Source organism: Rattus norvegicus, chromosome 14, assembly GCF_021556685.1.
Source record: "Rattus norvegicus strain SHRSP/BbbUtx chromosome 14, alternate assembly SHRSP_T2T, whole genome shotgun sequence".
In the NCBI taxonomy this organism is placed as follows: domain Eukaryota; kingdom Metazoa; phylum Chordata; class Mammalia; order Rodentia; family Muridae; genus Rattus; species Rattus norvegicus.
In genome coordinates this window covers 78,350,001-78,377,740 of record NC_141547.1, presented here as the reverse complement: position 1 = coordinate 78,377,740, position 27,740 = coordinate 78,350,001, and the positions used below count along the sequence as shown (strand labels likewise).

Here is a 27,740-nt window from a genome sequence, read left to right as displayed (position 1 = left end):
TCTCCTTAATAAAGGGCCGCGACGTCCTCGCGCTCCCGACCCCCCTAAGTCTCTCCTCCAACTGCCTTGTCCCTAAATAAAACATCTGGCCAGCAAGGTGGCCTTCACTCTGGATAGGTGTCCCTGGCTCCGGAGGTGACCGCTGTGGCGGGGCTCCGCGCATCAGCTCCACCTGCGCGGTGGCTGCGCGGCCGGGGGCGGAGAGGCGTGCAGCGGAGGGAGGGGCCTGCGACACGGCCCCGCCACGGCGCAGCCCGGCTCAGCGCCGCGCGCGTCCCCTCGCCGCCGCCACCGCCAGGCGCCCGGACGCAGCGCGAACGGAGCGGCCGGGATGTGCGCCCGGGCCCCGGCCCGCCCCACGCTGCGGCCGCCGCCTGCCCGCCGCACGCTCGCCTGAGCGCGGCGCCCACCCGCCGGTCCCCGACCACCTGACCGCGATGCCCGCCCTCCCGGGCCCCGGCGGCCCGAGACCCTGCTAGGCTGCGGCGGCATGGCCCGCGCGCCCGGCGCGACCTCTGCGGATTGCATCGGTGTGCGGCGGCGGGGCATGCCCAGGGCACCGGGCGCGGCCTTCAATGGGCGAGGACACGGACACGCGGAAAATTAACCACAGCTTCCTGCGGGACCACAGCTATGTGACAGAAGGTAACGTACGTGTTGTCTGAGACCCCCTCCGGCCGGCCGCGGCGTGGGGATGCCGTCGCACCGAATGCCCTCCGAAGGTTTGGACCGCGCGCTGTGTGTCGTGTCCCCCCCCCCCCCCCACCCCGACCCCGGGCCGGGAGGGAGGGAACCCAGGGGCTTCGGCCACTGCCCAGCGCCCTCCTCCGTGCCGCCCTCGGGAACGCAGCTGTCCTTCCCTCGCCGGGTGGCACTGGATCGGGCCCTGACTATCATTTACAAAGCCCAAGGCTGCAGCAAATCTGGTGTGGAAATCTCCAGGACCTGGAAAGGCTTAAAAATCCTTCATTTGCCCTTTCAGCCGGGCCAAAGCTCGCAGAAATTTCTAGATTGCCCACTCCCTGGAGAGGGACCCAGGAGGGAAAAAATTTCATTGCCAGATCCTCTAGGGTTCAGCTGCCCTGGCACCTCCCCGGCCTCCAGAGGCAGGTCCCCTGCGTGGGAGGGGGAAAGAGGCTCGTAGGGTCTACTGTTTTATTCCCGGGTAGTGTTACTGAGAAGGAGCTGGGCCAGATATTCGTGGTTTTCCGGAAAAGTGGGGCATGTTACCCCAAAGAGGCTCTGCGTTTAAAACCCCCTAAGTTGGCCCTGTGCGTCAGCCCCCACCAAAGGCTGGTGGGATGCAGAGGATCGGTGTCCTTTGCTAATGTGACAGTAACTTCCGGAGTCCCCAGCCCCTGACTGGCCACAGGAACGGTGGGGACAGCTCCAGCGCGCAGCCGGGGGCCGGAGAAGTGAATCTGCTGCAGTGAGGGAGTGCCAGACCTGGCCACAGCAACCCGCCGGCATGCAGGTGCTGGAAACCTCCCCGGGCAGTGTAGGAGCCTCTTCCCCGGGGCTGCGAGCCTGGTGGGGAGGGTGTCTAGGGTTTAAGCAGGTGGCTGACCCGGTGGGAGGGGCCCTGGCACTGAGTCCTGGGGGCCGGCGCGCGTGGGTGCCTGCTCCAACGAACCTGCGTGGGCATGGCCTCCCCAGTGCCGAGCTCCGCCGGAAATGAGGCGGGCGCGGCGACTCCCGGCGGGCGCGCGGACCCCAGAGGCAGAGGCTAGGTGTGCGACCCGGGCGTGCAGATGCTGATGCTGAGAGCGGGGCTCCGCGCGCCGAGAACCGCTGAGTCACACGTTGCCGCGGGGTGTGCGGGGAGAGGGGGTAGGGCTGCCAGGCTCGGGCTGGGTGGCGGCGCTGCCCTTACCGGGCTTTGGGAGGCTCCTGGCGCAGAACTCAGCCCTTTGTCGCCCGCTGGGTGATGCGGAGGAGGGTCGCGCTTCGCGAAGATGATTATCTGCTTACAGCCTGCCTAGCAGCAGAAGGCAGCCTGCGTGGCAGGTCGGCTGCGGGGCTTCTTGGCAGGGAGTCCTGTGCAGGGCCAGTGTTGGTCTGGCTTTCTGGAGGAAAGCCTCAGTTTTCTCATCTGCACACTGGGAACCAGCGGGCCTCAGCGTTTATGTGTGCCAAACACAAAATGCATAGTGCCCACCTCACAGGCAGGGACAGCTCAAAGGGTTGTTCCGGTCCGTATCCTTCTTCCTCTTCCTTAATAAACCCACCTCAGCAAGGTTCACAGGAGGAAGTACCTTCATGGTTCAGTGGCTGCTAGTGGCTGCTACTGCCATCCGCCAAACCTTAAGCTTTCATCGCTGGGGTTGGATGGAGGTCCCTTGCCCTCCTTCATCCCATGTTGTAGCAGAGATCCCTGTGACTTGTGGGGAAGCCTTTTTTCATATGCCTCACTTTCCCTATTTGTACAATGGGAGGAAACAAAGCCCCCTTCCCTGCCTACCTTCGACCTGTAGAGGTGATTGACAACTGAAATGTCTTGAGCACCTACTGTGCCCTAATGCTTCACATAGGGCCTGGTGGAAGGTCTCTTCATGAGCCCTGGGCAGTGGGCAGTGTGTGTAGGACACAGGACTCAGATGTTTCTACCCCTCAGGGATGTAGAAGAGTAACGTTTATAGAGTGAAACTCCCTTAGAATCTAACTGAAAGGAGTAGGGAATTTAAACGAAGGTGTCCCATACACACACATACACACACACACACACACACACACACACACACACACACACACACCAGTCACACTATAGGATCCCCGAGTTCAAGGTCACAGATTTTGTCTCCTGGCCTACAAAATTATGTTCAGCCTCCCTGGATGAGTCACTGGGCTTCATTTGTCTTCTCTGTAAAGGGAGAAGTCACAGTGGCCTCTAGCTCAGGATTGTTGAGATGGCAGTAGCCCTGAGAGTGTCAAATGCTCTCAGATAGGATCGGGCCTCCTGGAGGTATTTGATAAATGTCACCAGAGTCATCGTGTCCTAGAGACTTGCTTTGCACAAGACCCACGTGTATGCCTTCCCATTCCCACCTGGAGGTAGGCCCCTTGCTCACTTAGATGCTCCAGCTTTGACTTTTACTACTGTTCCTTAAGTTAGCCATTCTCTTCCTGATGCGGGACGTTTCACTGGCTCTCTCTTCTCTCTGGGACATCCTACCCCTTCTGAAAACCAACTCCTACCAAAACCCTTGAATTCCCAGTTCAGTGTCATCTTTTGCTAGTGAGAGCCCTGAGTCTCTTAGCAAACCCGAAATATTCTCAGCACAGTTTGAGTTCTGTTCACACCGTGGTGGATTGATGAGAATGGCCCCCAGAGGTTCCTCTGTTTGAATGCGTAGTAACCCAGAGTGGAACTGTACAATAGGATTAGAAGGATTGGGAGGTGTGGCCTTGTTGGAGGAAGTGTGTCACTGGGGGTGGGCCTTGGGGTTTCAAAAGCCCATGCCAGACTCAGTCTCCATCACTCTACCTGAGAGTGAGGATGTAGAACTCTCATTTATTTATCCAGCGTCATGGCTGCCATGCCTGCTGCCATGCTCCCTGCCACCCAATACTGGACTAAGCAAGCCACTGAAACTGTGAGCTTTATTTTGTAAGAGTTGCTGTGGTCATGATGTCTCCTTACAGCAATAGAGCAGTGACTAAGTCAGAGGTGGGAGCCAGTACTGCTGTGACAGGCTTCACCATGTTGTTTGTTGGAGGAAAACGGAAGGCTCTGGGGCTTTACACTAGGAAAGTGGTTGAACACTTTAAGCAGGGCCTAAGGGCCATCCTGGTATGAATATGGAAGATAATGCTGAGGGCAGTTTGAACTGTGGGGGTCCAGCTTAAGAGGTTTCAGAGAGGAAGAATACGACTAGTAAGTGGCCTAGAGACCATTCTTGTGATATTTTGGCAAAGAACGTAACTGCTTTTTGCTCTTGTCCTAAAAGTCTGCCTGAAGCTAAATTGAAGATTTTTTTTTTGTTTTTTTGTTTTGTTTTGTTCTTTTTTTTTGAATAATGGTGTTAGCAGAGGAAACTTCAAGACAGCCTAGTATTGACTCTGTTGTGTGGTTATCGGTTATCACTCTAACGCAGATCTATCATGAAAAGGAGCAAGCTGGACAAAGGTAAATACGGAACATACAGTTTGAGGAGAAAAGGAGCACCAGGAAGTGAAATGGAGCCAAGCCCAGTGCTCAAGGAGATTAAAAATAAGTTAAAGAGAAGTTTGATGCTAAATGGAATAAAAGGGAGTGGTAACCTCAGGGCAAGACCCACTCAGCTAAGGTTTCAACGTGTGAAAGGGATTAAAGAGCAGCTGAAGGGCAGAAGGAGACCACCTACAACAGAAAGCCAGTGCAGATGTAATTGAATAAAGGGGAGCAAGTTCCAGCCCCATCAGACTTGGGGGCTTCAGCCACTGGCCCTGGCTTTAGAGTCAAGGGTATAGGGGAAGGATTACAGAATGTCCCTCTGTGGCTAAGGAAAGCTACTGAGGCCAGGTGTGAGTCAGGGGTGTCACTGAGCGGAGACCCAGAACGGCCATTGTATGATGCTGTGAAAGTAAAGCCCAGATTGCGTTGGAAACCCCAAGATGTTGAAGAGCCAGGGTCATGGGATGCCTGCTGAGGAAAACGGCAAACCAGGTATGGAACCATCCCAAGAGAGAGAGGTGTGTTTTAGTCAACAAAGCTGGGGGCAGTTGAAGTTCTGAAGAGCGCTTTGACACTGGATGTGGAGATGGCAGAGTCAGGAGTTTTCTGATTTTGGGGCTTGCTTTGGCCTAGCACTTCTTCATTATGTCATCTTTCTTCTGTTTGGAGTGGATGATCTGCCCACACACAGACACTTCACTCTACTGTACCAGCAACGTCTCAGGTCTTTTGCTACCCTAAGATGTGCCTGTTGCCGGGAGATGTAAGAAGAGGGCATTGGATCCTCTGGAACTGGAGTTACACATGGTTCTCAGCCACTGTATGGGTTCTGGAAATTGAACCCAGGTCCTCTGGAAGAACTGCGGTGAGCCATTGCTCCAGCCCCATAGTTCTTTCTTTTGTGGGGATAGGGTCTTCCATTGTACCCAGAGCTTATTGCTAGGGCTGGCTGATTTGTCGGTGAGCACTAGGGCTCCACCTATCTCTGCCTCCCCAGCTTTGAGGTTACTTGCCAGTCTGTGTGCACGTGTGCATTGGGTTTTTATGTACAGGCTGGAGACTGAATTCTCATGTTTGCTCGCCACACAGTCTACTGACTGACTATAGGAGCTAGGAAGATGATTCTTCTTTTTTTCCTAATTCTGGAGATCCTTCTAATTCTGGAGTAGAATTACTACTCAGGGTACCTTGCTCGGGGTACTTTGTACAGAGAACTCTCTCCGGATGACCTGGTGCCATGACTTCTTTAATCTTCCTTGGGTCAGCCTGACTCACAAGCTGCTGAGATGAAAACGCAGAGCTTCATGTTGACTCAGAGACCTCAGCTGTCTGGAGGAGAATGGCTTCGACAGCCGTGTGTTGCGAATTAGCTATCAGTGTGGAGGAGTCTCAGGTCCACCTTCTCATCTAGTGAAGGAAAGGCAAATTCAGTGGCCTGCAAATGTCCTTATTTAGTGTTCTCTGATTCTAAAGTCAGAACCGCCAAGTTTTATCTCTATTTCCCTGGACGTAATCTCTTTATCCTTGTTTGTACAGGACTAGCCTTTGAGCCACACAACTGCCATCTTTCTATTTATTTATTTATTTATTTATTTATTTATTTATTGAATTTATTATATATAAATACACTGTAGCTGTCTTCAGACACACCAGAAGAGGGCATCAGATCATCCGATCTCATCACAGATGGTCATGAGCCACCATGCGGTTGCTGGGATTTGAACTCAGGACCTCTGGAAGGTCAGTGCTCTTAGCCGCTGAGCTATCTCTCCAGCCCCACAACTGCCATCGTGTGGCATTCAGATTGCAAGAGATCACCCCAGATGGGCTTGTTCACTGTTTATAGCTCCCCCATAGAGGGGCAGGGAGGGCCTCAGATACTCATCTGAGTATCCAGCTGCACTAGAGCCCCCAGCCCAGGCCACAAACACACTGTAGTGTGAGTTAGAATACCTAGGTGGGATGTTTGGTGCATGACTGAACTCAGTTGTGTTTGTGGGTTGGTGTGTTCTTGGCTGTGAGTGCAGGGCACAGAGGACTTGAGAAATGGAAGCTGTGGGGGTGGAGGGTAGTTGAGCCTAGGAAAGGGGGTTGTAGGATGGGGATGCTGGGAAGCAGGAATAAGTAATGAAGTAGAAGCTATCAGGGCAGTGGAGGGATCTGAGCCTAACAAAGGGGGAGCTCTAGAATTGGGTATCAGCAAGTGTCTATCAGACATAGATCTCCCAAAGGATGCTGCTTGGCTCTGTTTTGAGACAGGCCCAAGACTCAGTTACAGACTGAGTAAGATAGACATGTCTGGGCTTGGCTAGACCTAGTCCACACACCCATCCTTCCCTTGTGTGCTGTCCAGTATATCCTCTGGGCTGTCCACAGCATGCAGCTGTGGTCATGGGACAGGAGCTCAGCCAACAGGCAGTCCCCAGCGGTGACCATTTCTCTGTTTCCACATGGTACTGAGGGAGCATGGTCTCTTGTTTCCTGAGATCCCTCAGGCGTCACTCCAGCATGTGGGTGTCTCTTTACCCGTGCCTGGGTGAGAGATGTTAGAGCTGTCTCTCCTTACAGGACTGTACTGGCCTCATAGCTGAAGAAATACAGAGGGCTCAGGTGAGCAGGGGTCTGGCCTGTGGGGTCTAGCACATCCATCGAATGTCCAGTGTCTCTGCTGGCCAGCCTCCCCTCCCTGACCTGTGCACCTCGAAAGGGACCTCAGCCTCCTCTAACTGGACCAAGGGCAATTTCCTTTCCCAGCAGCTTCCAGAATGGAAGCAGGGGTTAGTTCTGGAGAATGAGTATCAGATGAAATATATAGGAAGTGAGACCCACTTGGTAGAATACAGAAGCCCCATGGTTTCTCACAGCCATCTTGGCAGCCTGGGTGGGGGATGAGTGTTAAGCCTGTATTGTTTGTGGCAGGAGGGAGATTTCTGATGTTTACTCCAGGCTTTCTGTCAGGAAACCCAGGAGGAAACCTTAAACACCCAGGAGACTGAAGGTAGGAAAACCTGGAGGGGTTTGCAACCAGCTCCTTATCTACGGAGCCCTCCCTTGTCTCTTATGCAACTCAAGTCAGGGCTGCTTGGTCCTGGATTTCCCTCCATGGTCCTGAAGGCTGCTTAGGTCACTAGCCATGAGGGGACTGCTGTCGATGTCTCTGTTTCTGCGAGCTTCCCCCCTGCCATTGGGAGAATTGTTCTCAGCTCTCCAGGGACTGAAGCCAGAGTTGCCCTCAGAACTCTCATCAGCTGGGCCAGCCAAAGCCCCATCCCCACCTACAGAGGAAGCTGAGTTTAGGGGAGGGGCTAGTGGTGCTGACACATAGTCCAGGAAGAGCCAGTGTTTGCTAGATTGGTGCTCCCCTTGCTTTTGTTGGAGAGGCTTAGTGAGCTTTCCTAGGCTCCATAGCCTACCCTTAAGGGGCCAGGGAAAGTAGGGTCACATCCTTCATATCTCTGGGCCTCAGTTTCCCTGTGTTGTCTGGTAGCTTACATGTCATAATGCTCAGTGATCAAAGTGCTGTGTAGATACTACTGTTAAATGTGGAAAGGAAGCCACCACTAGTTTCCCTAAACACTTGCCTCTGCCTGCCCTGTGTCGTGTAGCCCTGACCGGCCTCCAAATCATGGTGTCCACTGTCGTCAAGCTCTTGACCCTCCTTCCCATGTTTCTGGGGCTACAGGTGCTACCATCACACCTGGCTCCTGGGTCACCTCAGCTGGAGCTGAGAAGGTACAAATGGTGACTCTTCCTCCTCAAAAGCACATGCTAGTGTATTCCTTCACTGGCTCCTGGCTCTTGTTTTTCCCTCTAGCTTTTGGGTTTTGTCCTTGAGGCCCCAGGGACTAAGGGACCTTTTGATGAGAGATGTTCCGGGCCTTGGGAAGTGAGCAGTGTTGCTGGGCGAAGTCCTGGGGTTCTGTGGAGAGGGTAGCAGGTGTGGAAGGTGGGAGCTGGCAGGTGAAAGGGCACAGGGGCCGCCCATGCCAGCAGCCTGCAAACCTCCATTGAGCTGTCTCTATGCCTGAGCCTGTTTTCAATAATAACAGTAATGTCATTATCGAAACAAGATTGAAGCTGCTTTTCTAACTTAGCATGAGGTCATGTGGTTTTCCAGGCTTGGCAGCAGGGCTGATCTCATGGTGCACAGTCTGCAAGGACCCTGTACCAAGTGTGTGGGGGACAATCTGGCTGTGCTGTATTGTCTTGAAATTTCCAAGCTTGTCTCTTGGAGCTGAGGTTCTGGGGAGTGAGGGGACTCTAAGGAGGTGCCTTGGAACAGGTTCCTCTCCTTCAATGCCCAGTATTGCAGACCTCACATGGCCACTCTTTCCCCCTACATGGCCCTCTGCCTGCAGCATATCTCCATGCTACTCTGCTAGATATTGGGTATAAACAGTGACTCCAGAAACATTAACCTTCAAGCTAACAGCATTCAAGAAACTAAGAGTGAGGACGTGGGATAGCGAGAAGGGATGCGCACTTACTTCTCTTCTTCGCACGTGCTAGGTGAGTGCCCTACCACTGAGCCACACTGCAGGTTTCTTATTTTCATTTTGAGACCCATTCACCAAGTTGCCCAGATGGGCCTTGAACTCATCATTCTCTAGCCCAGGCAGACCTTGGACCCTCACTTCTCCTGCCTCAGCCTCTAGAGCTTCTTTGATTTTCAGAGTTCAGGTTTTACCCTCACCTCTGCAGGTGGCAGAGTGGGTCCAGGCTTCAATTTTCTCTCCAAGTTCACCTTCTGGGATCACCTGTGTATTGAGTCTAAAGCACCCTCGGGCTGAGGACCCCATCCTTGGTGAGGAGCAACCTACATGGCCAAGCCAGAGCCTGTGGGCAGCCTTTGTTCTGCCTCAATAGGCCATTCAGCCCATGTCCTGGAGGACAATGGCCCTACTGTGTCAGGGTCAGGGCCGCCATGACTCTTTGGGTGGGTCCTGCTCCCTGGGCAGCAGGCAACTGTGTTCTGGGCTCAGGAGAGGAGCCCAGACACCACCAGGCACAAACACTGACTGCATACTGGCTGTCCTGTCTGAAAAGCACTAAAATCCCATAGCCTACTGCATCACCATCCCAGACCTAGGGAATGATGCTTACCCTGCAGCTCTCAGAGCTACCAGGCAGAATTCTGTAGAGCCTCCCTCCCTCCCCTGGGCACTGCAGGGCCCTTTTCTCCAAGGAACCCATAACTGCCAAGTTGCACAGACGTCTCAAACTCCACCTCCTAAGGCATGGCGTGTAATCAGAAGTGAGCAGGCCAGCTGTCCCTGCCCTGGTGGTCCCAGTTACTAAATGTGGTGGCCAAGCCTGTGGGCAGATGGCCTGCCTGCGTTTAAACTCCAGCTTTATTCCCCATGAAACTCAAGATGCTAGGCAAGCGCCCACACCTCCGTCCCCCCATCCCCCGGTAAAATCAGAGTATGTGGAATACCCAGTGAGGTCCACAGCATCCCGTCTGTTCAGTGTGTGGCCACTCAGAATACCAGCTTTGGTGGTACTCAGCTGTCATCGAACTCCAAGATGAATTCATCATTTTCAAAGCATAGGGGCTCCCAACCACGCAGGCTTCAGCTGGAGGCTTTCGAAATGTGCAGGAGCCACACAATTGTCCCCAAATCTTCTCCTCACGTGGACTGATGTGGAGCAGGATGTGAGGCCTATACCTGCAACTGGATGGGTCTCTCTCTCAAGAGTTTCATGATCCGGGCTGGGCTGCTCTCCATTTTCAAACTGCCAACCTGCTGAAGGCACCTGTGTGGCCTGGTAAGGATCACGGTGGCACCTCCATAGTCCACAACAATGGTCAGAAGTCTAGCCTTTCACCAGGAGCTTCCAGTGCCCCAGCTAGTTCAGACCTGCTCAGTGGCTAAAGGGGCCTCTGTTAGACCATACCTGGGGATGGCATGGAAGATGAGGGAGAGTGGATGTGGCTGACCTCCCCTTGAGGTGTGGCAGGTACAGTGTGGGGTGACACATAGGACAGCCCTGCAGGGCCTGGCACAGAGGGGATGAGCTGTATTTCTCCCCAGGGTGAGAGCAGCAGAAGGACTAGCACATGCCCACCGGTGTGAGCTCTGCTGCCGAGAGGCCTTCACTCCAGAACTAGTCAGTGTGTGGGGAGCCAGCACCCCGTGGGAGCAGAGGGTAGGCTCCTGGGGTCTGGATGCTCAGGACTCTTCATCTAGAATGGGGTAGCTCCATAATTAACACCAGTTCCACAGAAGCCCCAGACACAGTGGCTGAAAGTCGTGGCTGCCTATATGATAAAACATTCTGAGGTGTGTGTGTGTGGGGGGGGCGGAGAGATGGCTCAGTGGTTAAGAGCACTGACTGCTCTTCCAGAGATCCTGAGTTCAATTCCCAGCAACCACATGGTGGCTCACAGCCATCTGTAATAAGATCTGATGCCCTCTTCTGGTGTGTCTGAGGACAGCGAGAGTGTGCTTATAGAGAATAAATAAATAAATCTTTAAAAAGAAAACATTCCAACAGCGACTCGGGAGACAGGGTTTATTTTGGCGCTCAGTTCAAAGTACAGCCCATCACGGTGGGGAAATCAGGGTTGCAGGAGCCTGACGCAGCTTGGGTCTAGAGTCAGAAAATGAAAGGTGGATGCTAGTATGCACTCAGTCCTTTTAACCCAGTCCTTCATTCAGTCCAGGGCTCCATCCATGGAATGATCCCACCCTGTCTTCCTTCTTCAGTTAGACCGACTAAGAACCTTGGGTTATCAGAGACCAGGCGATTCTAGACCCTGCGTCATTATCGATTACTCATCACTGTTGTGGCTGGCCTGGTGGTGGGCAGCGTTACGGGGGCCCAGACCCTTCCACCCGTCAGCTTTCTCCTCCCCTATAGTCTTTGAGATGCTGTGTGGATGTAGCTTGCCAGCCTCCCAAACACTTTGGCTCACAAGTGGGACCTTTCGCTTCCTCCACATTCCATTAGCTGGAGCTAGTCACGTGGGTCCACCCAGCTGCTAGGGGGAGCCGGAGAGTGTAGTCTGCGGCTTGGTAGCCCAGGGATGGTGTGGTTATTAAGCGAGTGTGGATCTTAGTGGGCTGCCATCTTTGCCACATGACCTGACCAAACAAAAGCTCCTGCTTTCAGTCTAAAAGGCCCCAGTAGGAATTCTGTCGCTCCGGGTGCGGTACAGACACACACCTTTAATTATAGCACTCTAGAGGCAGAAGGATCTCTGTGAGTTTGGAGCCAACCTGGTCTACATAGTTCCAGGACAGCCAGGGTTACATAGAGAGACCCTGTCTAACCCTGACCTTCCAAAAGAGTTCCAAACCAGATACCCTTACTCAAACCTTGCTAACCTCAGTATCCCCTGCCCCCCTGGTGATGAGGGACCAGAGTGGAGAGGTGGAAATTACGGAGGTCAGGGATGCCTTTTTGTGGGGTGGTGATATCTAAGCTGAGGCTGAAAGGTTGAGCCCTTTCAGATGGACGAGGTGGACACAGGTATCCGCCTCATGGAGGTGGGGGTGGGGCAACCTTGCAGGAGCAGCTTGTGAGGTTGTTAAATGCAGGAGATTCATGGAGCGGGTGGGGGGCCAGTATAGGAGGGAGACTTGTAAATGGCTTTAAATGCTCCAATAAGGAGTTTGGATTTTGAACTGTCAACCCTGAGGAGTCATGTAGAGGTGGGTCTGTCCTTGTTTGAAAGCATTTTAATTTCTGTTGAATGTCACAGAAAATATATGCGCATGTGTATGAAGGTCAGGAAATACAGAGAAAAGGAAACACCATTACTGAAAGTTTGGAATATTTTCTTTTATATAGGTATATTTGTTATCCTTTATTTCCCTGCATATCATCTACTTATCATCTATCCTATATCAGTTATCTGTCTTATCACCCATATCTGTCTGTCTATCCATCTGTCCATCCATCATTTGTCTATCATAGTTAGCGATCCATATTCTGTCTGTTCTTTCCGTATTGACTCTGTAACTGAAACACACAGTTTTGGGCCATTTATCAAAGGTTAATGCTGGGGTTTGCTCTTTAAGCTCTCCCTTACTAATATACAGTGATAGCTTCTAGGTTAGAAGGGCCCCAGCCTTCTGTCTGAGCCTGCAGATGTGGCCATAGCAAAGTGCTGGGGGGGAGGGGGGACAAGGCAGCTTAAACAGTAGGAATATTATCAGCCTCAGCCCACAGTTCTGGACATGACAAATCCAAGGTCAAGGTGTGGTAAGAGGTGGCTTCCTTGGCTGGTGGACAGTATCTTCTCTCCATGTCCTCATGTGGTGTTCTCTCTCTCTCTCTCTCTCTCTCTCTCTCTCTCTCTCTCTGCTGTGTTCTTGTAAGATCCCCACACATTGGATTAGGACTGACCTATGAGAGCATATTTTTACATCAGCCACCTCTTTAGGGAATCTGTCTCCAAGTGCAGGCACATTCTGAGCTCCTGGGATGGGGCACAAGGCGTCAACAAATGAATTCTGAGGACGCCGTTGCCACTGTATCTGCCAAGAGCTCTTCCTAGGGATTTTAATGAGTTGCGTGCTGGTGGTTGTGGGAACACCATCTGCCAAGGGTCATGCAGGCCACTGTGAAGGGCCCCTCTCTTTACTTTTTTTCTCTGGGAAGCAGGTCGGCTTGTTCCGGAATGTCTTCACGGACTCCTAGCTCTCCCCAAGGATCTCACTCAGCAGTGCCCCCAGAGCCCACTACAGTTAAACCTCCCACACGTCCAACATAGCCGTAAAGACGTGGTGATCCGAAGTGGTGTGTGGTGAGCTGAGGCTCCCTTGCAGGTGCTTCCCGGGTGTGGTGTCCGCTCAGCTGAGGGATGTGTACGCCCTCCTTGCCTGCCTTTCTGGTCTCCTGTCCTCTCTGCAGCAAACACGGCTCCTTGCTTTTTCATTTGCTCCTGGTAGTGTTTAATTTTGTGTGGTTGTCTGCCAGTCTATGCCCTTGATCACGTGTCCTCTTCTGAAAAGAACGGGTAGAACGTGGAGGAGGTGACAATGTGTGGCTTTGGAGTCTGGCCAACAACAGGCTGTGCTCTAGGCCAGGCCTTGCTCTTTGGGCATGTTTGGGTTTGGAATCGGCCATTTTGTGAGGAGGCTTCTGGCAAAGCCAACAGCCAGGGTCACTGTATGGGTGAGTGACTACCACAGTGAGTAGAGAAGACCCTGCAGGTAAAATATTCTAGCTGAGTCAGATCAACTGTGTGGGGAGGGACGAGAGGCCCCTGAGACCTGCCCAGTGACAGACAGATTCAAAGCAATAGCTATCTGACCACTCCTGGCTTCTCATACTGAGTCCCATATCCTGCCCCTCTGTCTCCTCCCGCTTGCCCAAAAAATGTTTCTCTACCCCCAAGTGATCCCTTATGTTAGACTGTGTCAGCTTCTGTTGCTGATGACTGAAAAGCTCAGACAAAATGGCGGCTCCCTTAGGAGAGGGGAGCCCAACCACCTTTCTGCAACAGCTGGGGGCCTGTCCTTGGCGTCAGACACTACGTCCACTGAGTGTGTCTGCTGCCTCTGTGTCCAACTCACCACCTGCTGTCTATTGGGGCCAGAAAAGTGTATTTCAGGGAAGAAGGGAGTGAACGGCCCCTCTTGTGGGTCCTTCGTCACATCTGGCCTCAGCAGTGCAGGTGAACTCCTCACCTGGTGTCATACTTTCCCCTGGCCTAATCCCCCAGGACCAGTAATTGCCCATTTATTTGGAGTTGCAGTAATTGGGGACTCTGATTTTGCAGCTTAAATGCCACAGCCCTGGACAACATAGTTCAGGGCTCTCTGAGCAATGTGGGAACTGAACCATCCCAGTGAACACCAGCTTTGGAGGGCTCCTTGTGCCCTGGACATACACTGTGACATGTGACTAAGTCCCGTCTTTTAGTCTATGATGATGGGCCACACGAATCTGTCCACCCAGGGACAGTCAACTTGATTGGACCCTTGTGCCACTCCCTTGGCTTCATGTAGAACGTTGGTGCCCTCTGCAAGTTCATGTTAAGTCCAAACCTCTGTGTAAGGGCCTTTGGGAGGCGTTTTGGTCACTAGAGTTAATTCCCTGGAGAGCTCCTTTGCACCTTGACTTGAGAACGCAGGGAAGAGATACTGCAAATCCAGAAGTCTTCACCAGATGGGAAACCAACTTGGGCCTTGTTTGACCTTCCAGACCCTAGTCTGTGGGAAATAAATACCACCCGGGCTGTGGCATTTTGTTACAGCCTGAGTAGACTGATGGGCTTCCCCTGTGACAAGCTCACTTGACACTTTGCAAGTAAGAATAATTCAGAACACTGTTCGGCTGATAAAGCTGCATTCAGCAGAGACATAGAGAGAGATGCCTTGGGCTGGGAGGGAGGCTCACTGGTAGAACACTTGCCTTCTGTATGAGCCCTGGAGAGAGAATGCTCTCTCCATTAATGTATTCATCGAGTGGGAGTTGGATTCATGCAAACTGTAGAAGTCAGAGGCTCAGATTGTTAAAGCAGACGGCCTTGAAGAGGGTTGTCTGCAACTAGGACACCATGAAAAAGGAAAATAGTGTGTCGCCAAGATGGGGTACCCTCAAGGAAGTGAGGCTTGGGAAACACTGTGTTGAAGAAACTCAAATCCTGGGCTTTGGGCATTCCAGGCTGGTATGCACCCACTGAACCCCAGCACACCAGCTTTAGAAACTTACTGGTACCCCATGATGGGGAGGCCGAGGATGGAGCCTCACCTTACTCTAGGTTTTGAAAGGGCTCTCCAAGGCGTGGAAGATCTTTTCCTCAGCTTCAACTGCCCAGACCCCAGCAAGTAGAAGCCAGTGTAGCTTGGACCACTGTCCTAGCCAAGGGAAGAAATTGCAGGACTCCTCAGAATTCGCAGTTCTTTCAATTCTAGTGTCTGAGCCAGGCACGGGAGCTGGGATAACAGTTGATATTGTCTGCTTGGCAGAGTCTAGAACTACCTGAGAGAAGGGCCGCTGGACATTCGTGGGGGATTATCACGGTTGTGGTAATGGCTGTAGGAAGAACCTTTGAACTGTGAGGCTGTTCTCTGAGTACTCGAGAGCATCCTGGCCTGTAAGAGATGGGAAAAGCTGGCCAGCCCCAGGGAGCATTTCTTGCTCTGTTTCTTGGGTGTGTCTGTGATGTGACCAGCTGGAGTTCCCACCACCCTGACTTGCTCTGACTGTGAAGCCAGAGTAAACACTTAAGCTGCCCTTCGTCAGGGTGTTTCTCTCCTAAGAACAGGAAAAGAAACGGAGCTCACACCTGCCATCTCAGTTTTATCTAGAGCCTGAGGCAGGAGGATTGCTATGAGTACAAGGCCAGCCTGGGTTACAGAGAGAGACCTTCCTGGGCCTCCACCTGCCCCCAATTACAAAGCCCTTAATAGCAGCTCACTTACTCATTTCCCTGTACATTTGTAACAATCGGAAAGAGAGCTCATTAAACGTCTTGTTTAAAGGTCACAGGGCGGTTGTAAACTGCCTCCTTGAGCTAAGTTAGCCTGGACCACCACTGATGCTTCCCCTTATGCTGTGTGAAGGGAGGACACTGGTGTTGGAAGTATAGCAACTGCCCTTCTAAGGTGAGACCTCCGTGGTGTTTTATCCCCCTCCCCCGGCCCCCCGAATGAAAACAGTGACGTCTCACCTCACCAAAGGCTGCAGTTCAAGAGGGTCAGACATCCAACCTCCTTGCTGTGATGCTCCTTGCTCGGATGTGGCTCGTGGCCCGGCTCTGCTGTCCCTCCTTGTTGTTCTTGTGGGCACATCCCCCACCGGCCTGTGCACTTTGGGCCCATCTGGCGTGGAATGGCCTCGATGGAGTGCACTGAGCGGTAGCTGTTCCTATGCCAGCTCTCCACGAGGAAGAGGGTAAAAACACCGTGAATATTTCATAGCCCCGAGGAGAGGTTAGGCACTTTATGGAAGCCATGAGAGCATAGTTCATCATCCTGCGCCCCACACTGTCAGGCTGGGCGTGTCGGTGCCTGGTAAGGTGCTCCAGTGGGAAGCTTTTATTGTACTTCTCTGTAATTTATCTTGCTACAGAAAGGCTTGAAGATGCAGAAAATAGGAAAAGGTGTGTGTGTGTGTGTGTGTGTGTGTGTGTGTGTGTGTGTGTGTGTGATGGGGGGTAGACATGATGTCCCTGATTTTACCACCGCTAGAAACATTGTATACATTTCGTGTATTTTCCTTTAAGCCCCCTTCAGATTATAACAGTTTTGTTTCTTTTAAAATATTAAACATATTGGAAACATTCCCCTATTATATTATGTACTTCTGGTAAACAGTTTTATTGGCTATATAGTGTTTCATCAGGTAGAGATAATTATGCATTCAGTAGTTACACATGAATTCATTCGTCACATTAATGTTGCCTGTGGTAGGTATGTGGGGGGGAGGGGTACAGAAGGAAGGAATATTACGCAGTGCCACTCTACAAGACCGGTGGTGATAAAGAGATGAAGCAGATGGTCCTGATCTAGAATGAAGGGGGGTGCAGTGGGCCCGGCTGCAGCCTGGAACTGAGTATTCAGAGGTACCCAGGCTTTGAGATGGCCTTGAAGCAGTTGTATGACGCGGTAGAAGGAAGGCGGTGGTGGTAGGTTTCCAGGCAGGAGAGTGGTGGCACAGTTGTGGGTGAGGAGTGGTGGTCAGCGTCAGCTGGTGTATTCTGTGCTGTGGAGCCATTGCTGGTCTGTCCTGGAGGTTCTAGTCAGGCATGGTGGATCCTAGAGGGCTGCGATGGATGCTTCTTGCAAGAGGCCACCAAGTCCCCATGAGGTGGCCAAAGCTGGCGGTGGGAAGGATGTGGAATGGAGATCTGTACCAGTCTCTGGGAACCCTGGATGTGAGGGAGAAGGAAGGCTGAGCTGCCTGGCCTGGTTCTTGCCAAACAGGAGGCCCGGGGCTGGGAAGTTGGATGCTGCCGAGGAGGTGGTGTAGTTGTTACTTTTGGTTGTGACTACGTATCTATCTGACTATCTATCTGACTTAAGCAAAGGTTCATCTGGACTTGCAGTTAAGAGGTGTGTGAGAGGCGGCTAGTCATGTGGTGGGTAAAGTCCTGAGGCGGAGAAAGTGCTCAGCTCACTTTCTCCTCTGGATTTAGTCCAGGACCCCAGGTCATGGGATGGGGCCACCACCCACATTCAGGGTGGAGTTTGCCTGATCTGCTAGACCTCTGTGGGATACCTGGACACATCCGGGAATGTTTCCCTGGTGATTCTGAATCCTATCAGTTTGACAAGAATGAACTGTCACTGATGGAGAGAACCTCCCCCCTGCTGTCGACGCCTACTTATCCAGCTTTTGCTGTCTTAGGTTAAGATCAGGTGAGCATTATGGGATATACCGAGCACACGGGAAGGTCTGTTAGCCTGTAGCTCAGGCTATCTTAATGTTGCTGCTCTAGGAATGGCGAGTCTTGTTAAAAGTGTTGGGTGTTCTTTTTGAGGGCTTGAATAAAATCATACATCATGTTGCCTGCCAAGCTAAAATTCACTGGCCACAAGACCTTGATCTGGGTGTATTTCAGAGAGACAGGCCTTTTTAACAACCGCTGTAGGAGTTACCTAGAGAACCCAACTGCCCACCCTTTCTCTGTTGCTCTGCCTTATCTAAAGGATCAACTCTAGTTCTGCTTCGTGGGTGCTGTGGGTCCTGTTCACTGTCACTAGATGGGGCCTCCTGAGGTGGGGCTGGGGCTGTGCCCTTGCTAGATTGGGTTATAACTTGCCTGTATATAGAGTAGCTAATTTGTCTTTGTAGCAAATTTGTTAAGAGTAAGTGTAGCCCAGGATGTCCCGTCCGGACAGAACTTTGTGAACCCTGTGGGAGTGAGGGTTGGCCCTGCTGACACTCAGAGGCCTGTGGGAGGCTTTGCTGCACATACCTGTCTCCCTTCAAGAGCCGCGGTTATTAAGGATGTGTGACAGGTGATGCCATTTAGTGAGGCAGGCAGCAATCACTTTCTTCTACTTCCTGGTTCTGAGGGTCTAGGGTTGGGCTAGGTGAGGCTAAGCCAGTCTCTCTGAAGCACTTGTTCTCAACCTTCCTAATGCTGTGACCCTTTAACATAGTTCCTCATGTTGTGACCCTCCAATCGCAAAATTATTTTGTTATTATTCCATAACTATAATTTTGCTACTAATATGACTCATAATGTAAATATCTGATATTCAGGGTGTCTGATATTTCAACTCCCCGGGGGGGGGTTGCAACCCACAGGTTGAGAACTGCTGTTTTTAAGGGTACCCGCTGTGCCTCTTTATAATGGTGGTGGTGGGAATGGTGGTAATGATGATGTCTGTAAGGCCAGGATCCCATCTCTAACATGTGGCTTTAGGGAGGTTGGATTCCTAAGGTGGTAGTTGGCTTTTCCAGGTCAAGGCACAGGGCCTTCCCTGGCTTTCTCAGAAGTCACATGTATCCCTGTCATTTACCTGGTGCAAGATTCAGGTTAGCCCTGGTTGGAGGGCACTATACTTGAGACATGGGGTAGAGGCCAGCTTGTGTGCAAGAACAAGAAGAGGTGGGATCAGAGATGGTACTAATGACTCTTGGTGCGTGCAGTCCGCCCCCAGTTGGCCTGAGTGGTGCTTCTCCGTGTCTGACCTTGGGCAGGTTCCTGAGCTGTGCACATCCATCTTCCTGCCTAGGCCTTAGAAGGGCATATCTTTCCCTCCCCATCCCTGTTCAAGGATATTGACAGCATTCCTTATGCTTTAAAATGCAGAACAAGGCAGGTGAGTGAGGGCTTTCTTTAGAGGGCAGACTTGGCTGGAGGCAGCCTGAGGCCTGTGGGTGTTTCAGATACACAAAGCTCCCGTCCTTACCCCCTCCACCCCTTGCCTGTTTGGTGGTCCTCAGACAACAGTGATCAAGGTGAGGCGGGGCTGGCCTTGTGAGGCTAGGGTGGCCTTGTCAGGGAGAATACAGAATGGGAACAGGTGAGCCAGGCTGGCCTTTCTGCCTGGCTGCATTGGTGCCAGGAAGGACACACTGACCTTCCCAGCAGCAAGTCTGCTCAGCATCTTAGAAGCAGTTTTATTGGAAACTGCTCCAGCCCTTGTGGTCCCTGCGCTGGCATGGTGCATGAATCTCCTTCCAAGGAGCTGCAGGGCCAGTCTCTGCTCTGTGGACCTGCCCTGACTAGGTCTCCAAGCCTAGAAGGGGAGCCGGGACAGGCTTGGGTGGGGCTGGTTCCTGGTCTTAACACCTTGCTCTCTGCTTGTCCCTTTAGCCACACTTGTTCTGATGTTTGTGACTGTGTATCTGGGAGGAGCTCAGGCCACCCTGGGACTTCCCTTGCTCAGTGCTCCAGGCTAGTGCCCATGTGACCTGTCTTGGCCACTCACCAGCATGTCATCTTATGGTCTAAATCATAGCATGCCCTTTTGGGGTCCCTCCAAGGTCACACAGAGATGACATGCTGATGCTAAAAGAATTTTTTCACCCCACCCTGGTCATTTCGGTGGATAGTGGGACTATGACAGAGGACCACACTTACTCCACCCATGCTCTGCAGCTTGTCCAGGGAAGAAAAGCCTCTGTGGTACCTGCCTTCCCCTGCAGCAATCCAGGGTGTAGTGGCAGGGAGAGAAGCTATACAGAGGAGCAGCAGAGTATTCTAAGTGTGGCCAGTTACCCTCAAAACCATGGACTCTAGTCAGTATGCCCTAATACACATATCTCAGCTCCTCCCAGGGGGAGATGTCGAACGCAGACAGGAACTGGTGACATCAGGATAGCATCCATAGAGTCCCAAGCAATCTAGTATGGCCCTTCAGAGCTCTAGGGGAGGGGAGGGGGCTGACCCAACCCACGCTTTTCCTTTGTCCTCTTGCCTCGCTGGCCACCCCAACCTGGGAGGCTGGGGATTAATTATGTGTTGTCTCTGTAAGCAGGCGGCTATAAAACCCTATCTGCAGGCTAGCACCTTCTGCTTCAGACAGGCTTGGCTGGATTTATCACCCTAGCCTCCTCCTGGCTGCTCAGGGAGGCCAAGGAGACCCTGACTGCTGCCACCCCCACCGAAACAGAAGGAGTTACACAGACATGAAAGCCACAGAAGGGAATGAGTGTACAGTGACAGCGTGTCCCTTGGACTTGGTCCCTAAAAAAAAAGGTGGCATTATCTGGCACTGTGGTTTTCTAGGGGTGAACAGAAAGAGGCTTTTTAGGAGCAGTGTCTGAGGGTCAGCCATTACTGGTAGGACATGAGTTTGTCCTGATGAGCTTCAGGGTAGTGGGTGCACACTACACATCAGCAGCTTTGAAGGGAGGAAGGCTGTGGTCACAGAGGTGATGGACAAGGTCTGTGTCCTGGCTGGGCCAGTTGTCAGGCTCAGTGGTGAGAGGCTCCCACAAGCTAAGGTGCCCAGGCTAGGTGGTGGGAAGTCGGAGTCCGGTCTAGGTTTCCTAGAAGAGTGGATCTAGACCAGCTGTGGTTAAGCAGGAGACTGGTGTTACGTTAGAGAAAAAGAGCAGGGAGACCAGCTCCAAGAGTCCCAAAGTCACAGTCACAGCCTCTTGGATGAGGGAGGGACATAGGATTCAGGTGAGGAACCTGGCATCATGGATGGAGGCAGTGAGGGCCTGGACTCCAGATGCTGCCCACCACCTAGTGCAGAATGGTCATTTCCAATGAAGGGAATAGAAGGGAGTCCCTAGCTCGGAAATGGATGGGCCTGAACTCGAAGTCAGGCACAAAGCACTCCTTACCTCTGAGGCTCTAGGTGTCCTCTTGTGTGTGGGTTATGCTGGTCACTCACAGGCTGTTGGGGTGCCTCCTCCCTCTATTAGATGCTTGGCAGACCAGGTGGTTTTGCTGGCCATGGAAGGCCGGAATCCCCTTCACTGACCTGCTGAGCGTATCATCTGGCACTTCCTTCTAGCCCTTGCTAGCTTTGACGGTGAGACTGAGGCATAGCTCTGTGTCTTTGTAACCCAGATGGAGAGTGCAGTAGACACTTAATGCCGAGTGGGGCGAGACCCTGTGTTTGGGTTAAAATCGGATATGCTGAGGGAAAGGGAGGGGAACCAGCGTCTTGTGTGTCCAAGGGGAATTGTTTTTGGATGCTGGCCAGATCCTAATTCTAGAGACGTCCACTATTGGTGCTCAAACTCCATCCAGAAGACAAGAGCTGATGACTCTGCTGGGGTTCAGGCACAGCTTAGGGGTGCACAGCCCACGATGGTAGTGGAAGGGCTCTGAGCAGCTCAATCGGATTGGCAGCCCCACAGATGGGATCCCTACCGCACTCAGCCGCACCCCGTGCTAATTCTGTTACTTCTGGAAGCCACAGTCCCCAAAGCTATCTAGGACAGGCGGTGGAATAAAAGAGAATTAGGGGATCCTGGGAACACACGTCTGGCTTGTGGAGAGCTGAGGGGAAGCCTTGCAGAGAAGTCCCAGGTCTCCAGGCTGTGGGCAAGACTCCTTTCATCCTCTTTTGCCCTAGCGAGTCACAGCCTCCTCTGGGAACCTGTGCCCACCCCACATCTGGCCAAGGTTCTGGAAACCTTAGCCTTACCAGGTTTGGCTTCTAGAGAACATTCTGTCCTGTAGGGAGCTACTTCTTAGAATTCTCAGGGTGGGGTGGGAGAGGGTTAGGCTGCAGCCTGTGTATTGCCAGGGACCTGTGTGTGGGACCTGAAGATCTGTTGAACGGCACCTGCTTTTTGGCACCACGCATGCGCTAAAGGCTCCAGGCTGCACTCTTGGCATCTCATGGCAGCCCAGCGCACACTAAGGGGAAAGGAGCTGATTCTAACAACGTGAAAGTTCTGTTCAGCTGGGACAGGGTCCCAGGAACAGGATAAGGTGGAACTAAAGTGCACCTCGGTTGGGGTCCTTGAATAGCTAGGCTCTCATGTGGGGCTGGAGCCCCTGCCCATTACCACGCTGGTGATTCAGCAGTCTCTCAGCTTTCTTCTTATTTCTTATGATGCTCCCGGCCTTGGTGGGCCACTGTGTGTCTCCTGCGTGGGTTGATGTGGTCAGATTCTAGGGAACTGTAGAGACCCCACATTATCTCTTACATAGCCGTTCCGGCTGAAGGGAAGGGAAGGCTGGCGCATGGGGCTTCTCACCAGGGTCTTCCTGAGAGCCCAGCCTGCGCTCAGTGCATGTGGCTAGCCCTTGGCAGCCTGTTTAGTGGGCAAGTATCAGGACACCTGGGCTGTGGCTTGGCCCAGCTCCTGTGACTTCTTAGTACCTTTTTTCTCTTTTTTTCAAGAGCACAAATCTACTTTTATTTATTTACTCTCCATTAGTTTAAATCACGGATGGGTACAGCATCACACGGATTCTGTGTCCAGTGGCCTTTGCAGGAAGGTTGCTTCAGAATTTGGCACGAACCATGCCACTGTTTCCATGGGCCCGAGTGACTTTTCCCCAGATCACTCTGGTTTTGTTTGGTTTGCCTCCAGGAGTCACTGTATTGTTTTTTGCTTTGTACACATAAGCACACCTCTTGCCTAAGTAGACCTCAATTTCATCTTGGGCATAAACACCTTCAATTTTACGAAGAGCCATGTGCTCTCTTTGGTTCCGGAGGCCTCGCTTGTAGCCAGCAAAAATGGCCTTGCACCACAGCCTTCCAGACATACTTGCTTTATTTTTTTTTGTTTTTTTTTTTTGTTTTTGTTTTTTGTTTTTGTTTTTCCCGGAGCTGGGGACCGAACCCAGGGCCTTGCGCTTACTAGGCAAGCGCTCTACCACTGAGCCAAATCCCCAACCCTTTTTGTTTTTTTAAGAAGTCCTGTTCCCAGCAGGCCTCCAAAGGTTCCAAGATGGCCAACTTCTTAGTACCTTAATGTCATTCCATAACTGGCTTTTGAACCCTAATATGTGTGTGTGTGTGTGTGTGTGTGTGTGTGTGTGTGTGTGTGTGTAGAGAATTCCCAGTAAATGGATGGAAGGGCTTTGCACAGAATCTCAGGAAATATTTTCCATGTTTCTATAATAACCATGATTTTCTTCCTTAGTAACCTGGCAGACCCGGGAAAGCCTTTAGAGTGTTTAGAAAGGAAGGCAGGGCAGCTTATGTCTGCAGTCCCAGTACTTGGGAGGCTGAGGCAGGAGGATTGGCATGAGTTCCAGGTTATCACGGACTATAGAGTTGAGAAATTTTTATTGAAAAGAAAAAAGGAGGGGCTGTAAGAGCTCAGTGGTTGAGAGCATTGGCTGCTCTTCCAGAGGACCCTGGCTCAGTTCTCAGCACCCACAAGCTAGCTCACAACTGTCTGTAACTCTAGTTCCAGAGGATCCGATACCCTCATACAGACATACATGTAGGCCAAACACCAAATGTATATAAAAATAAAAAAATATTTAAAATGGGAAAAAAAAAGAAAAAGAAAGGAAGGAAAGAAGGAAAGGAAAAGGAGAACCCGGGTCCTGTCCCAGGGTGTGTAGCTGAGCATCTGTAGTTCTCCGTGCACTGTAGGAGAACTTGTCCTACCAGGGAGGAGCCTTTGAGCTTCAGGCACATGACACCAGTTATTGGGCCGGATGCTAGACACCTGAGATTCTCAAGAGACTGGTCAAGGTTGCACTGCTCCTCAGAAGGAGACCTTGGCTGTGGCCCTGGAAATAGGCTTTTGCTTGGGCCTCATGAGGCCTCTCCTAGAGAGAGGTGGGGTTCCCTGGCGTGATCATCGATGTCCTGTTCTCCATTAGACTGTTAAGGAAACAGTCCCCCTCACCCATAAGGTGGGGAGGAATAACGGTTAGGTCTCTCTGAGTCCTTACGCCACTCCCTTGGGGGTTTTTGGGAGTTGAGGAGTGTTAGGACTCAAGTACCTATGATTGGGTCTGGGAAGCCTCCGTTTCCACAGTGTCCCGCGTGAGCTCTGCCTTCTTCCATTCTCTCTCTCCCAGTGCTTCCTCAGCAGGGAAGAATAGCAGCCACTGCTGCGGGGTTATTTCAAGGGGATCCCCATGGAAACGGGGAGTGGGCGGCTCCTCTCAGCCAGATAGGGAATTGGTTGCAGTGACAGCCTGTCCAACCAGAGGGTGCAAGGGATCTGCTTTGACAGTGGGGTCTGCAGAGGCTGCTCCCTACCTTGTACCGTACTATCGAGGCTCCCCTGGCTCCCCGGGACTCCAAGAGTCGAGCTCCACCTGCCAATCACTTCTTTCTTCAGTCAGGCTTGGACTGGGGGTTTTGGGGGCTTCCAGTGCCTTCCCGCCTAGAACTCTGTATTTTGAGCCTTTGTTCCTTTCAGAATCTCTTCCCCACCATGGACTAGATAATTCTCAGAACCCCTTCCTCTCTCTCACCATCTGTTCTCCTCCTATCTCCTGGAAAGCTTTGCCCCAGGAAAGTTCTGCAGAAACTCTGTGACTCACACTTTTTCCATCTGACGAATGGGAGCCCGCCGTGGCGCCTGCCCTGCTATACTGTTGCTATCTGTTTCCTCAGTCCTGGATGGACAACACAGGCAAATAAGTCTAGGAGGCAGGGAAGCCACCCAGGAAGTGGTAAACACAAGGGAGTGCCCTCCAGGTGGAGCCTATATAGTGGGACCCTTCCATCCCTTTAGGAAGGGTAGGCTTCCGAGCTCCTGGTGTCTTCGCTGCTTCTGCAGGACCCGGGAGGCAAATGGTGTTCTTCTAAAGTTGAAGAGACTTTAGGGTTCAGAGAGGTACTGAGATCTTGGTTTATGCCTGGAAAAAGGCTGAACTGGGACATAAGCCTAGAGCTTGGTTTCACCCCAGTATCTTTGAGGATTCGCTGCCCTCTACTGTGGCCTAGCTGCTGGAGCACCTTGGAGTAGGAGCTGAGGAAGAGGGCAACACTTGGTGTTGGGAACCTGTTAGGGAGAGAGTGTGTAAAAGGTGTGGTGAGAATGCTGGAGGACTTGCCTCTGACTTCTGGTGTCTCAGGATTTCAACTGATATTCGCTAGGTGGTTCCTGAGGGCCAGGCACTGTTCTGGGTGCTTGGTTTTCAACTTCAATGTGCTCTAAGGTCAAATGACCGTTGTTACTGGCTTTTACAGACAAGAAAAACAAAGCACAGAGAGGTTCAGTGATGTGCCCGGTGGCACACAGCAGAACTGAAGAGCCCAGAAGCACATGAGACACTGGGCCTCAGGGGTCCTTAGAGAGGGGTCACTTTAGGCATCTAAGCTAGGAGACAGTGCACATAGATTGAGGCCATATAGCCACGAGACCCAGAAATCCTCCTGCCTCCGTTTCCGGGGCCTGATGGGTGAAAGGCTGAGAGACACAGTGACTGTCTAATGGCATGAGGGTTTTGAGAGCTGGTGTTAAGGCTTCCACTGTGTAGCATCGTCCATCTGTTAATGAAGTTGCCCTTGTGTGGAAGATGGGCTGTTGCTGTCATTGTTCTGAAGATTTGATTGGCAGGTAGCAGACTGAAACTCGTTTGACCTGCCATCCTTGGTTTGTGGCCTCCCTTGTGTTTCTTCTGGTTGGAGGAATTGGCTTCATGGTTGCTAATACGTGCATGCATACAAATGCCTCCAGCAGGTCTTGTCTTTCCCACAACTATCTGGAACATTCTTAGCTATGGCAGAGGGATGATCAGGAGTCACCCTAGAGAGGCGTAGAGGGAGAAGGATTTGGGATCTACTGGATCCCAGTGGCAACGGGGGTGAGGGAGTTCCCTGAAATAGCCTGTGAGGTCTGCTTCTTCATTTAGCGCATGGTTCCTATCTACCCTAGTACCCAGCAAATCTGTGTACACCGTGGAAGGTAGGCAAGCCACTGGCAGGATGTGTGTGCTGGGAGATGGGCAAGCTCTGTCTTCCTCACATAGCTTCCTCCAGTGCAAAGAAGCAGTGTCAAGATGCAGAAATCTTGTTGTTGGCTTAGCAGGGTACAGGAAGGTGTGTGTGTGTGTGTGTGTGTGTGTGTGTGTGTGTGTGTGTGTGAGAGAGAGAGAGGGGGGGGGTAATTCCCCCAAATTTCAGAAACTTAGCATCTGGGCCTGGGTAGGACTCCTGAGAGTACTGGAGGGAAGCCATGTGACCTCTTAAGTATCAGTCTTTCTGCCTTTGTAACCAAGGGAGTCAAAAGCCGAGATGCTTTCGGTGAGAATCAGTAAGACATGGCTACACAGGTGGAAGGGTCTCTTCCTACACACCCTGCCCTGCTGTCATGGGCCTCACTATGGAGATTGTCTCTGGCTTGGTGACCTGCTCACTTTCTTTCTAATCATGTCTTTGGACCAGCCTGGGTTCCCAGACATTGCCACTGGGAGAGGGCTACAAGCAGTTAAGTGCGTGACCGGGACAAGTCGCCGTGCTTGCTGCCTCAGCGGTGTGGGCTGAGTGAAGCCTGGTAAGCTGCACCAAGAGCCATCTGTTTGCAGCCCGTGGACCAGATGGTCTGATAGGACTCCTGGGGGCAGGGTGGGGAGGGACGACATTTGCCAAAACACCCAGCATCTTCTAGAGCCTCATCACAGCCCATACTTAAACAGACCAGGAACAGAAGGCCTAGAATGGCTCAACTACTGGTGAAGGTCACATAGCCTGGAGGTGGCAGAGGTGGCATTGGAACACAGGGCTTCTTGGCTCCTGGGCTTCTGTGGTTCTAGCTGAGGACTGTGACCTCAGATTCGATGTGTCTTTGGGCCTTGTCTGGAAGTCTAGACTGTGCCCTGATTTATTATGGTCAACAGACAGAAAGGGCTGGGTCTGTACAGCCCTGTATGTATCCTAAAATACTCTTTACCTCTTAAAAAAATATACAAAACTCTCCTGATAAAGCTGGGGGAAGGGAGAAGTTGTAGCAACGTCAGAGAAGAGGCAGATTGTCGGAAAGGCAGGCAAGAGCCTTGTGATGGCGGGGTATGGGAGAGCGAGAAGAGAAAAGTCAGGGAGAAGGAAGAGAACAGAGGGAAGGTGGGAAGGAGAGGCTTCGTGAAGTTAGAAGCTGGGGGATCTCTCATGGGATCCTGCTTTCTAGGACACTGGGTGGTGGGTGGAGAAAAGGGGTTAAGTCCACTGTGTGGCATAGAGCAGGTTGTAAGCTCTTGGAGCCTGGATCTCCTCAGCTGTGGCGAGAGACCACAGGCATGGCACCTCTCTTGGGTGGGTCCTCCAGAAGCCCACACAGAGCACAGCTTCCTGGAAGCTGCAGCTACTCCATACAGGGCTAGTGAGCGTACAGGCCCTGGAGGCAGGGAGCCTGTCCTCCAAGCCCCATAGCTCAGCCTAGCCATGTGGCCACAGTGAGTTGCCTGATTTCTGTGCCCACTTCCTTTCTCTGTAGGAGGAAGGTGGTAGAATTATGCCTACATGCTAGGCCTGCTGGGAAAGTAACAGGATTAATTCACACGAAGCCCATAGCAGTGAGTTTCTCATGGCGCCTTGGTAGTCACAGTTATCCTTGCTGTCACCTTCCTCATCCTTATCCCTGTCTCCTCCTGCTTTGGAGTATACAGTTAGGGCCTGAAACCGCTTGGACTAAGCCAAGATGAATAGTTGTGGTCTTCTGTAGGTCATAGACTAGTGGCCCCAGAACTGGAGCAGTTGCCTGAGGGCAGATTCCCTTTTCAGATAGGCTGTTGGGAAACTAGTCTGTCCTCTGCTTAGGGTAGGCAAAATGATGCCCCCCAGCC

General features: G+C 52.1%; 1 protein-coding gene and 1 pseudogene across 2 annotated transcripts in view; one reads left to right on the top strand and one right to left on the bottom strand.

Annotated features, from left to right (window-relative positions):
• Positions 1–264: 264 nt before the first annotated feature.
• Ppp2r2c (protein phosphatase 2, regulatory subunit B, gamma) overlaps positions 265–27,740 on the top strand; it is an 84,677-nt gene continuing 57,201 nt past the window's right edge. The window contains 1 exon segment of one of the 2 annotated variants that reach the window (NM_057116.2): positions 265–645. In NM_057116.2, the coding sequence (NP_476457.1) occupies positions 576–645 (70 nt within the window). In that variant the 5' untranslated portion in view covers positions 265–575. 2 annotated transcript variants of the gene reach the window in all.
• On the bottom strand, positions 22,419–22,755 carry LOC148001400 (large ribosomal subunit protein eL33 pseudogene; annotated as a pseudogene).